This window comes from Pezoporus occidentalis, unplaced genomic scaffold (assembly GCF_034315485.1).
Source record: "Pezoporus occidentalis ecotype Australia unplaced genomic scaffold, CSIRO_AGI_Poc_V1 ctg118, whole genome shotgun sequence".
Classification (NCBI taxonomy): Eukaryota; Metazoa; Chordata; class Aves; order Psittaciformes; family Psittacidae; genus Pezoporus; species Pezoporus occidentalis.
The window spans coordinates 4,517,798-4,530,636 of NW_026912972.1; the positions used below are offsets into that span (position 1 = coordinate 4,517,798).

Sequence of the window (12,839 nt, forward strand, 5' to 3'; positions counted from 1 at the left end):
AGAATAGCTGCTCTTCCCCAAATGAATAGACCTCATACCTCTTCTGTGTGCAGTTTTCATACAAAAAGAAGCAACTTCTTTCATTTTCAAAAGAAGGGAATTCACATCATCCTGTTTGTTGCTCTTTGGACAGAAACGGGTATTTAATTTTTGCTGATGAAGTTCAAAGGATGCACAGATACAGTTACCAAAAATTCTCTCAGTTTGTGTTTTATGGCTAGATCATTATCTAAAAAGCCCATTTGTTTGCAAAGGGAAACATAAAATGTCCAAAGGCTGAGCTGAGGACTAGGAAAGAGTAGGCGTAAAATCTCATATGACTACACATACACAAATTCCCAAAGAGTAATTATGAGAAATAATAACATGGACTTGGGTGTATCACAGGCTTCTCCAGCCAGCTTTCTGTGCCACTCAGCAACATAACTTTCATGGAACACATGTCCCTTGAAAAAAAACAGGACAACATCACTTTCTTCTGATGGAATTATGGTTTTTTTTTTGAGGCTGAAAGGAATGCAAGGGAAACACGACTCATAAGGAGCTGAAAAAACTCCAGTCCATTGTTGAAGGTCACAGCATCGATATGTTCAATATAACACTTGTTTTGTTCAAGTGGAGGAACAAAGGGGATAAACAAGAAAATATCCCTCATCAAAAAGTCTAGCTCTATCATGTATGTGGTTTAACTGCAAATGGAGCACCTCTATTGCAAGCCCTGCGCAGATCTTCCGTTAGCTGGAGATGAAACACAACTACTTTACTTCCCCACAGAAGAGGAAACTTCACAAGAAAAAAGGTGATAGACAGAATAGACAGACAAGGTGAATGGATTTTCTGTGCTTCGGTATGTCCTACCTTCTTTGGAAACTGCTTCAGACTTCCATCCCTCAGGACAAAGGGCCCGACATCAGCAGCATCAAGATGTAGCTGGGTCTTCTGTCCCCACTGCATGAAGCTTCAGGGCAAACACTAGAGCCGAGTCTTCAAAAGGCCTTCTCCAGCCCAGTGATAGGGAAAGGACTTAAATATTCCCAATAGTCTTCCCTTTCTCACTTTCCCTACTACAGTGACTATACCTGTGCCCAGAACAGCCTCACAAGTGGTCCCAATAACCCAGTAGAAAAAAGGGGTAACAAAGCCCCAGTTGGTGCAGCTTCTTCATAAAGCCTTGGTGGAGAGAGTGGAGGCACGTCTGGAGTGAACTGGATTCCTTAGCTCCTGCCTTATGTAAACCCCAGTTTGCTAAACAGACTCCTACCTGTTTAGGGACACCATGCACTTAACTGCTCTTTTTCATTCACCACCAGCTAGTAGATTCACACCCTCCACACCAGGGATGAGAGCGCAGTTTAGCCCCAAGACTGACATACAACCACATATAGGTGTACAACCTCCATACCATTCCCTTCAAGAGCACAGGGATCACCAACAATCTTGGCTTCCCCATAGGGTAGACCCAGTGCCCTGTAACCTCTCTGGAGAGGCTGAATACAGCAACCATGAGCTAAAAGAGCGGGTATGATGCACACAGAGCACACCACCTCTGTGGTGCTATGCCTCGGTCACACAGTGTTACTGGAATAAACCTCCAAAGCAGAAAGCACGTTTATGTGGAGAAAGAGTAAGTCAGTTAAAAAAAAAAAGTCCTAATTCATGGAAGCTTTTTATCAGCATAGAAATAAGGGGCATCAATCAGCTTTTCCAGGAACAGGGCCTGCTGTTTTACGGTACACTCCAGTGTAACACCTGTAACACCACTTGCAGGTGACCCTGCCAGCCACGGCTACGCTCACAGCAGGAGCTTCTGCCAACACTGCTCTGCCTGTGAGGGATTACAGCTCTCCAAAGCCACAGGCTGACACAGCAGTGCCAGCACAAGCCGGTAATGTAAACCTGGCTCTGGATCAAGGGCATATTTTGCTGGGCAGTGTAAATAGGGGTTTGTCCATACAAAGGCCTGGTAATGTATGGGAAGAGTTAAAATGCTGTGGTTGCTCTAATGTAATCACACCAGAACAGGGTGCTTTAGGACTACCGCAATTATTCCTGCACAGGACAGAAAATAAGCTACACTGCTATTCAGGTACTTCTGAAAGTGTCTCATTGTGGGGCTGCAAAAATGAAATGTAAAACAACCTCTAAGCAAAGTAGATATTGTAATAAAATTCTCACTTTTGACAAGGCCTAACATGTACCACCCTAAGTGATCTGTAGCCTCTTTGATTGGCCAAAAAAGGCAAGAGGGGCAAAAAGGCAGCACACAAACATGAAAGGACTCCCTTACAGTGACAAGAGTCAGGAGAAAAGCTGGACCTCTGGTCACCCAGCCCATACCTGTCAAGCCTCATCACTTGTCAGTGATAACCACAGCTCTGCTTTCTTCCATTGGGATGTAGCAGCCAGACACTTGGACTCTAAGCAAGTGTTCACCACTCTATGCTATGGCATAGGCTCCGCACCTGGGCTAGCAACAGGTCTTGTTACTACAGAGAGCAGTGGCGCAGCCTTCTCTTAAAGTTTCTACCAACCTGCTTCAAGGTGGATCCCCTAAGGAGTTTTCTTCACTGGGATTATTGAAGAAAAGGCAGAAGAGAGCTAAGCCTTTTCTTCACAGCTAGAATAGCATCACTCTTTCAAGGTGCTCTCCTGGCACTGAAAGGAGCACGAGCACGGCTCACCCTCTGTAACTCACAAAGATGACACAGGTAGCTGCATTTCCACTTGTAAAACCTAGTGCTGCAAACTGTCAACTACCTGAGGGACCAGACAGAGCCTGCAGCCCACAGGAACAGGAAACAAGCCCTTGATCCAATTTCCCAGGAGAAAATACCCTTCGATTCCAACACAAGAGGCACATTCCCCCAGATTCAGGGATGGGAAAGACAAAATGCTCTCTAACAGGTATCTCATTGTGCAGCTGCAAAGTGCCACATTTCAAGGAAGATGAGGATTGCTCTTTTTGTTGGCATGTCTGAAAAGGAACTGAAATTCCAGAGGCAAGCTTTGAAAACTTGCTGACTCCAAAGCTAGCAAGAGCACTGAGTGTTGTAACAGGGTGTGTACCAAGGAAAGTTAACCAAACCTGACAGTCCAAGAGAATAACAGAAGCTCCCTAAGAAAAGGTGTGTGCTGCAACAAAGCCCTGGCAGATGACCCCTCAGGAGGCTTCCATCAGAATGGATAAAAACCTTTTTAATCAGATTAACTGATCATTTTGCTCCACCCTCGTTATAACACTCACTGAGAGAGAGGAATGTTTTTGCAGCTAAGTATCTGACTCCATAGGGAATGCCAGAGAGACTGCAACAGAAATATGAAAAATAGACAGGGGAACCCGCTGTCACTGGAGTGTGAGCTATGGATAGCAGTTACTTAAACACTTACAAGTTTCAGCAGCTACTTGGTGTTCGTTTATCCACAGAGTTTATATCAGAGAAACTATTTCATTATTTTAACCATATCAGTGTGAAAAATCTAAGCTGTTGTGGATGAAGTTACAATAATCCAAGTTGCATCCCAGAAAGTATTTCATTTCCAGGTACCCCTTTTTTCTTTCTTTTTTTTTTTTTCAAGAAAGAAGCAGTGTAACATTACTCTGCAGCACTTCAGTTTTTAGGTGTGGTCAAAACCCCCTAGATTTCTGTTCAAAGCCTGATCATCACCTTTTTATTTCTTATTTTTCCTCCTTAAACTTCAAGAAAGCTAAACTTATTGGCTGAAACTCCACCAATTCCCAGGGAGTATGAGGTTAAAAGGCTGATGCAAAGTCAGTGCTTCTGTAAGTGTCAAAGGAGTTCACTTCTTCCAGTTCCCTGCTACGCTTTATTGAGCTCATCCCTTATGTGTAAGCTCATTTTGGCATAGAGTATCTTCACTGCCCTGCAAAACCATAGGTACATCTGTATCAGGCACAGCTGAGCTCCCTAAACATCATACTCTGAAGGTTGGAAAGTCAGACACAAAGGACTGAAGGCCATCCTAAGGGATGGTCAGAAGTCCACCTCCCAGCACCAAGGCAACATGAAAGATAGCCAGACCAATAGATGCTGCCTGCCCTACTCCTTAAAGGTTGCTGAAGAGATTCCTCCGCGTCTCAGGGTTATCCAACCCAAATTTTTAGCACCATATGCAGTGTTTCACACTTTCTGAGATACTTGGAAGAACTGAAGACCTGAATCCCCACTTCAGGGGGATTCAACAGTTTGGCTGCCAGAATTCTTCATGACCCAATGCTTGTGTCACGGGAGTGACTGCCTCAAAGCACTAATTCAGTCCCCACTCCAGCAGCCCAGCCAGCTCCAACCACCCTTCCTAAAGAAAAGCCTCCTGCAGAGGCTCAGCTCCCATCACTTCATCCTACTGAAAAAACATATAGTGAGCCAAAAGAATTCCACTGCAAGGTCCAGCCTCACTTGCCTGGGCAGTAGACTAGTGATGGCAAGGGTTGTTTGCCGTGTAGGTGCAGCATGAAGCAAGCTCTAATTTTAAACAGTTTCATGCCAAAAAACAAGCTCAGCGGTTACGTTTCTTTATCCATACAGATACGGTGCCGATACAGCTTTGGTACATGAAACTTTTTCTGGGGGCAACACAATTGTGACAAAACAGGGGTCGTATGACAATTTGGAGTTCAGAAATGAAAGTAATCAAGAAAGACTTGGGGAGCTCTTGTCAGTGCAATCATTCCCCACCACGGAGAAAATGCAATCACCTCCATTTCAGCAACAGAGTCAGCTGACAGTGGCTGTTTTCTTAATCTATTATTTCTCATAACATAGTAACACTTTAAGCTACTACAAACACATCTTTAGAATGCACCACAATTTTAATCAGTTTCAAACATCAGATGTTGGATTTGATATTTATGATTGTTCCGTTTCATTTAAGGGCTCCTTTTGTCTATGAAAGCAAAGATAAAGTTATTTGAGACACCCACTGTAAAGTCTCTAATTTAAGAGGAAATTTCCTCTATCGCTTACTGTCAGATGCTAATAGCTGATGTTATTATTTTCTTCATGATACCAGGCAAGTGGTCTTCGAGAAGTATCCTTCATCCTATACAAAGCCATCATCGAGCTCACTAATCAAGTAACTGTGCCCTGCAGTTTCTAAAGGGGACATTCTAAGTCCATTATAAGCTTCAGAAAAACAAAAAAAAAAAACAACCTCTAATAACTGTAGTAAGAATCCAGTGTGGTATTATGAGGAGGTGACTGGGAATTATTTCTTTTTAAAGCCTCTTTTATAAGGATTCCCCATCAGCCTTTAATTAGCATGCCAGTTCCTATTCAGAGGTTCCTGATCACTTACAGCCCAGTTCAGCATTCACTGAAGGCAACAACACAGACTCCCTTGAATCCCGTGGGGTCTATACGAGAGCTTAGGGCCACGCAGGGAACTCTCTAGTACCAACACAAAGTTAATTGAGCCTTTGATGCCCAGCTCTGGGTGTTAGCCTTTGGAAGAGTTTACCTACGGAAGATCACAAGAAAAGCTGGACTTCCAGATTTGGAGCTATGTAAATGTATCATCTGTACTCAGCAGGCATAGCACTAATTTGTCTTTTACTGTAGAGGACACTGAGATGATCTATCAACTTACTCTGTTTAACTATTTACAATATTTTAAATCCCTGCTTACATAAAACTACAATTATTATTTTAGAATAGAGCATCTGCCAACACATATACAGTATTCTGCTAAAGGCAGATACATACCACAGGGTATATGTAAGATCATTAGCTAGCTATGACAGGCGATTTACTGTGATTTATCTTTCAGGATCATCTCATTCACAAGGAAAATTGAGTGTCAGCCCCATCCATAACCTATACATACTGTCTAGCTACTTGAAAATGATAATAGGTTAAAGGATGCAGCAGACAACTCTCCAACACCAGCCAAAATATTTAACCTTAAACCTTTTGGAATAGAACCTGAAAACATTGGTAGCAAAGCCAGAACTCCTACTAACTTGGATTGCCAAGGGCTAATGAACATAGAAAACTCTTTACCTAGCACATAATTTTACTGTTGCTGGGAGAGTGCTGCTCAGTCATTTCAGTACAGATCCAAGAAATTTGCTTCTTATGGTTTTGCCTCTGTTTGAGCCAGATACAAATTAATGCTAAATTAAGAGCTGCAGTTCAAAACGATTCAAAGAAATGCAAGAACAAAGGTCAAAACTTAGATCTCTGCCCTGCAGGTGCATGTCCTGAGCACACAGCTAAATAGAGCCATCCACCTTCTGGTGGCAACAAAACCAGGAGTGAAATATTTGCAGTCTAATCCATGTACTTACTTACATACCACCTCCTCCATCAGCAGACCCTACTCAGCCAGAATGCTAGGCCCTGGGCTTCACTATAACGGCAGAGTGGATCTGTCCTCCAGTGATTCCACTAGAAACAAAACCATATTGAAGTACAACGCAGCCACTTCTGCCACTTACAATGAGGGATGATGAAACAATCCATTGGGAGCTACCACATTATACAAAATATCTCAAACAGCTATTCCTCCTTACTCTCCCATCTCCACCTCTCCTTTAAAAAATACATATTATAAATAAAAAAGAAAACAAGGAAAAAAAAGAAGAAAACAAAAAAGAGAGGTCGCAGGCCCCTGGGTTATGGAACCTTTAAAAGAATTTCCTGTACCTTATAAAACAGGTGGAAAGCTCTAAAGCGCAGGCCAGTGATGTAGCCTACCTATGCCAGACCCAAGATTTGGCCAAAAAACCTTAAATGAATCAGTGTAACAGCTGCCACAAAAGCCAACAACCTCTAATCAATACCTTCCATATTTAAGACAGAACAAACTTCCTCTCTGCAAAAGAGAGTATACAAATTGCAACAAATTTAAGTTTTGCTTGGCTTAGGAAACCCAGGCAGAGCCCCTAATTTTTCAACAGCAGTACATGGTTAACAGAAGTGATGAGAGCAGCCAAGACACCTGTGAGAGACCAAAAAACACACCTACAAAAATGAGCTATTCAGCAAGGCTGCAGATATGTGCGCTGCAAGAACTAACAAAGCTTAAAAAACATTGAAAATGTTAACACAATGAACATGAAAATACTGAATGTGTTAAAGTATTTTTGCATTACTTCATCCTAGATCTTTTTTATTCCCTAATTTGACTCTGTTTTTTAGTCTAGATTATAAAGAAGATTTAGAACAGGGAGATTTCTTTTGCCTTCCCATTAATAAAAAGGAAACAAAGAAAATGAAGAAAGTGAGTAGTAAAACTTTTACAACATAATAAAATATATCAGAATCCCAGTGCAGCAGGATTGGAATTGTCTAAAGATGCTGAATTATGATCAGTTGTCATATAAAGTTCAGTCCAGAGTACTAGCAACTATATTCTCTAGCAACATGTATATAATTGGAAGTTCTTCATAATAACCCTCAGTTTTAAAGACTCATAAAAACTGCGTTTTACCCTTAATTTGCAGGAGGAAAGAATTCTTACAGGAAAGTAACATCTTTTTCTCAGTAAGAATGACTCTGAGGCAGTACACTATGTATTTGAAAGCAAGCAATCCTGAAAGCTCACTTTTTCTTTCACAGTTTAAAAAGATAAATACGCATCTACAGTACCTACACTAGGAAGAAAATAAGTATCGAATAGAGAGGAACCCTCTGAAAGTCTATTGGAAGCAAAGAATGTTACATTATTTTTTTAACAGAAGTCCAGGGGTCCTTTAAAGTAAGTATCTTGATATAACATTGTAACCAACAGTAAAACAAGCTATGGCACTCACAGCAGAGAAAAGGAAGGATGTTCGTTTTACGAAATGCGTGTAAACTACATTTATCTATTTCTAAAATATAGCACAAAAATAATTATAAAAATATTATCAGCACTTGACACTCTCAGTAGACTTCCAAATCTCTACATTTTCTCAATTTCTCCCCTGACATTCTAAAACAAAATCCTTTCAGTTTGTTAGAAACTCAGCTACCAAGTGCCATAAACTTCCAATTATCCCAACCACTTTTGGACTTGTCAAGGCAAAGCTGAGGTAATGAATAGGATGCTGAAGTTTCTATATGGAACAGTAAAATACAACCTGCCATCAAACCCAGATAGTTTAACTTAGTATTTTTTCCAGAATAAAGCCTTTTTGTAAATAAAACATGCTTGTTTTCAAATAAAGCTACTTCAAGCTATTCTGAGAAGCACAGTAAATAATAACAACAATTTCCATTTGGATTTCAAAATCTGATGAAACAAAATCAGCACGTCAAGCCTAGTATTTTCCTACCTGGAACAGGTAAGGACCAGCTCTCAAATGCCACCTTGGGATAGTTCAGACTAGTAATCCCGTTCATGTTTAGATGAGACACCAGCATGAACAAGAAAGAAAAAAAAAGATCTACGCTGTCCTTCTCTTCTTTTATTAGCAACGCCTACGGCAGGGGTGAAAACCTGGTAAGCAAGCCGAGGACCCGGAGGACTAGACTAACCCAAAAACACTGCTAAAGAGAAACAGGCTTAAGAAAAGACTTACTGCTTGCCATGTGACAGGGAGAGATATGCTGCCCATTGGGTGTGCTGGAGGTGAGGTCAATGGCCATGCCGGAGTGCTCCCTTTCGGGTGAAAACTCATTGTCACCTGTTTTCACAAAACAAGTTCCCCGTTAAGTTTCCATTCCATGATTAAAAACTACAGCCCGCCTGCTCCCTTCAGCCCTTTCCTCTTCCACTGGTAGGGTCTTCCAGAGCCTGTGTAAAAACTGAGCTCTCAGCTGCCATAAGTTAAGGTTTGATGAACTAATTTAAGAGTTCCCTTAAACCTACTGTCACTAATCTTTCACACATACACCTGTGACAAGCCTTGCCCCAACTGCTTTGTCTCAAGAGAAATTAAAGCTTACTTTTCCATTTGCAGACACCAAGAATCCAGGCTGAGCAGAAGACTGAAACAGTACTTCACCATACAGACCACCCCCCCCAAAGCTCCAGGTTAACTGACAGTTAAACAAAGCACTTAAATAAACCCTGACACAGAAAACAGGAGAAATGCACAGTGAAAGGCATAAAAAGTTTCTTGCTGCAATCTGAATTTCTGAAGATGAACTCTCATTTGCAAAGTTCATTCATCCTCAGCAAATACTTATACCTAGAGGTACTCACCCATGCACCCACCCCCATGCAATTTTCAGTCATACACAAAACTTGTGTTTAAATGCTCTTAATTGAGTGTCATCTCAATATAAAAATCATACAGACGGAAGCTAAAGTTTCAAGTGCCTGCATTATAGAAAGGACAGTGGGAGAAGAAAAGTAATTCAGAATAATCAAATGAAATGACTACTTACATGTTATATATCCATCAGCAGCCTCTGCTTCCATAGTCAAAGTGCAGTGCTGCAAGGCAGAAAAGTACACCCTCAAAGACGCCTGTCAGTATCAACCATTAAATGATTAAACTTACTTAAAAGCCCTAAGTAGTTGCCCATTTTATTGCTGTTGCAACCATTGCCTAGAGAAACACACAAGTGTACTGTATATGCTCATTTGCAAATCACTGAACTCTCCCTGAAAATTATGTGAGTAGAGAAATTCAGCTGCCTCCTAGGCAGGCTGCACTGGGATCACTTTGGTCTGACCATACTCCCCTTTCTCCCCTACTCGTATCTTCACCTGATCCAAGAGGTTTTTCCCTGACTTCCCACTTGTCTTTTCAAGCTGGGATGGTAATGCTTTACCAATTATCAGTGCTCACAGCCAGAACAGGCTTTAAAGAGATGAATACTACTAACAATTGCTCTTTTCACATACACTCCAAGAGACTCCATCCTGAGCTAAACAAAAACAGCCCTCCCATGTCTGTTACAACTCTTTGTCTCGCACCACTGTACATGCACACACACCTGTACAGGCACCTGTTCACTCTAGCCCTATTTATCTGCCACAGCAAGGGGCCAAACATCACACTAAATACTCCCAGATGGTGCATTTTGCGGTGTGAAGCAATCTTAAAGTTTCTGGAAGCACTTTGCTGACACAGAACAAGCTATTACTTTCCAGAAACCCAAGTAACTGTATAGAATGACACCCCCTAGCTATCATTTGATATATATTGGGGGGGGGGGGGAAATTAAAAAAAAAAAAAAAAGGAGACCAATAATCATAACTATTTTCTTTTAAGTGGAAAAGTTAAGAATCTGACATGACCAGAGGAGAATTTTATTTCCTCTCTCCCTCCATGGCCTCTTTTTTGCCTTTAGTTTCAAAACTCTCACTGCACCAGGCAGCTAAATTATTCACAATGAGCCATTTCTGTATTGATCGCCAAGTATATTTAGCCCTGGCTCCTGGAATTTCTCCATTACTTACTGGAAAACAGGCAGCTTCACTTCTTGTCTCCAAAACCACTTCCCTCCCCCTCCCTTAACCTGCTTTCCTTCCCCCCCCCCCTTTTCCCCCAATAAATAAATACTTTTCTCTGTGTTCCTCTTTGGCATAAAACAGATCAAATTCCCAAGGCATTCAGCACATAACACTTAAATTTCAACCTGCCCAGCTGCTAGCAAACTCTCTTCAATTACTGATTTTCACATGACTCTTAAAAAAGAAATCTCCAAACAAAAAGTTTTCAAAACAGGTAAGCTGCTTCCTCAAGCCCTTCAAAATTACCTTATCTTCCCCCTAGTCCAGGTAGGCAGGCATACACTGAGAAAAAGAAAGAAACATCAGAAGCAACAGGGAAAGATCATCCAGCCAATGAAGTGGAAGAAAGGGGAAGAAGGGAGGAGGAAGAGCAAGGAAGACAAAAAGAAACACAGAAACATCCATAACCGAAATTAAAACATGGTTTGATTTTTATTTTTTATTTCTTCAAGGAAGGGAGGAGAAGGGGGAAAAGAAAAACTTTGGTCACCATTTTTAGGCTGGTGATGGCAAATCCCAGCTGCCAAGCCTCCCTCTCCACAACGAATGGAGAGAGTAGAGTTTTGCTCCGGCTGAAGACAGCGCAAAATGGGGAAAGTTTTAAAAATATTATTTTTAAAAGATGGAGGAAAAAAAAAAAAGGGGGGGGGGGGGGGGGAGAGGGGAAAGAAACCCGCCCCTGGCACTTACAGGTGGGGCATGCGGAGCCGGGCAGCCCCGGGGATGAGCCGGCGGGGAAACTCGCTCAGGAATGGCACATACTTTGAAGGAAGATGAAGAACACACACACACAAAAAAAAAAAAAGAGAGAGAGAGAGAAGGAGAGGGAGGGAGGGAGGTCAGCCGGTGCTACAGCAATGCGATTAACCAGCGGGGAGAGAGAGAGAAAAACTTGATCCACCGGTTCCTTACGAATCGGCACGAAAACGGGGGGAGAGTAGGGGATGCGGGGCGGGATGGGGTGAGGGGAGGGGGCCGGCAGGCGCACTCACACCCCGCGCAGAACGCCTAGGCCAACTTCCCCGGAGTGCTGCTCCGGCCCTGGGCGACACCGGGCTCCGCGCCTCATCCCTGCTCTGCCTGCCCATACCATAACCTGTCAAAGTCATGGAAGTCCTGCCTCATTTTTCGTTTTATTTTATTTTCTGCCCTTCCCTTCCACACATCCCCCTACACACACACCCCTGCGTCTCTCCTCCCTCCCGCCGCCGCGTCAGGCCGCAGCCCCCCGGGGCCGCAGGTGGCGGCGAGCGCTGAGGGAAATGGCAGTTGGGGCCGGCGCTGACTAACGGACCGGGCGAGCCCCGTCGAACCCCCGGTACACGAACTGCTCCCGCCGCCCCTCTCCCACGCCGTTTTTGCCCTTCTCTTTCCCCATTATCATGATTATTATTATTTTTAATGATCTAACAGCAACAAGTCACTGGAGCCCACCGCCGTGCGGGAGATGCTGCACACCCGCACTTTACTCGAGGACCCCTCCACACGGGCAGACACACACACATACATACACAGAAGCAGGCACACACACACACACACAAGCCCGCCGTCCCCGCCGCCGCCTCGCACACCGGACGGAGCTGTCCTCCCCACCTGGGAAAGAAAGACCGGGGTGAGGGAGGGGAGAAAGAAGGAAGGGTAAAGGGGGGGGGACGGACACAAAAAAGAAAGAAAGAAAAAGAAGCCAGGCGCAGATTTACCTCAGCCGCGCAGGCAGTGAATCACTTCCATCCCCCTTTTGTTTGTGTTTTTATTAGTGTCGGCTCCCTCTGCCTAGTGGAGGTGTGTTTGTGCACGGCAGTTGGCTATGGAAACTAAGGCAGTGGAGCTGTAGCTAAGGGTAATCCTGTTTTTACTTCCTCCATCTTCAGAGAGCAGGGTTAGCCTGGGACAGCTGGTCAAACCCCGAGAAACCGATCCGCCGGCGCCCGCACGCCCGCACTCACTCACTCCCCACACGCACTCACTCACACACGGGGACACACGGACACGGCAACACACGGACACGCTCGTGGACGCGCGCTCCCGCAGCCCCGCGGGTGCGCGCCGCCCCAGCCGGCCCGCGGCGCCTCACCCAAGGGCCAGCGAGGCAAGGCGAAGGGAGGGAGACGAGAAGGGAAGGGGCGGGAGGGGGGAGGAAAGAAGCGAGGGATGGATGGGGGGGGGGGGGGCGCGGGGGGCGGGTGCCCGCGCCGGCAGGGCCGCTCAGCACGCTCGGCAATCGATTAGAGGACAAGTGCCGCCGCCGCCGCCGCCGCCGTGTGCGCTCCGCGCCTCACGCGGACGGACACACGCGCGCACCGCCCCCTCAGGGCGCCGCTGCCGCCATCCTCCGGGCACCGGGGCTACCCCCTGGACCCTGCCATGCCCGCTCCTGCTCCTCCTCCTCCCTTCCCTCAGCAGCGGCAGCCGCTGCCGCCGGGCGGGTGAAG

General features: G+C 44.5%; 1 protein-coding gene across 10 annotated transcripts in view; it reads right to left on the bottom strand.

Annotated features, from left to right (window-relative positions):
* Positions 1 to 12,673, bottom strand: part of IKZF2 (IKAROS family zinc finger 2) — a 120,994-nt gene extending 108,321 nt beyond the window's left edge. For 2 of the 10 annotated variants that reach the window (XM_062603227.1, XM_062603221.1), the window contains exons 1-3: positions 11,400 to 11,583; positions 9,333 to 9,381; positions 8,522 to 8,626 (exon numbers count right to left, since the gene is read on the bottom strand). In XM_062603227.1, coding sequence (XP_062459211.1) covers positions 8,522 to 8,626; positions 9,333 to 9,381; positions 11,400 to 11,516 — 271 coding nt within the window. In that variant the 5' untranslated portion in view covers positions 11,517 to 11,583. The other 8 variants (XM_062603249.1, XM_062603256.1, XM_062603244.1 and 5 more) reach the window with 8 other exon arrangements.
* Between the last annotated feature and the right edge of the window lie 166 nt (positions 12,674 to 12,839).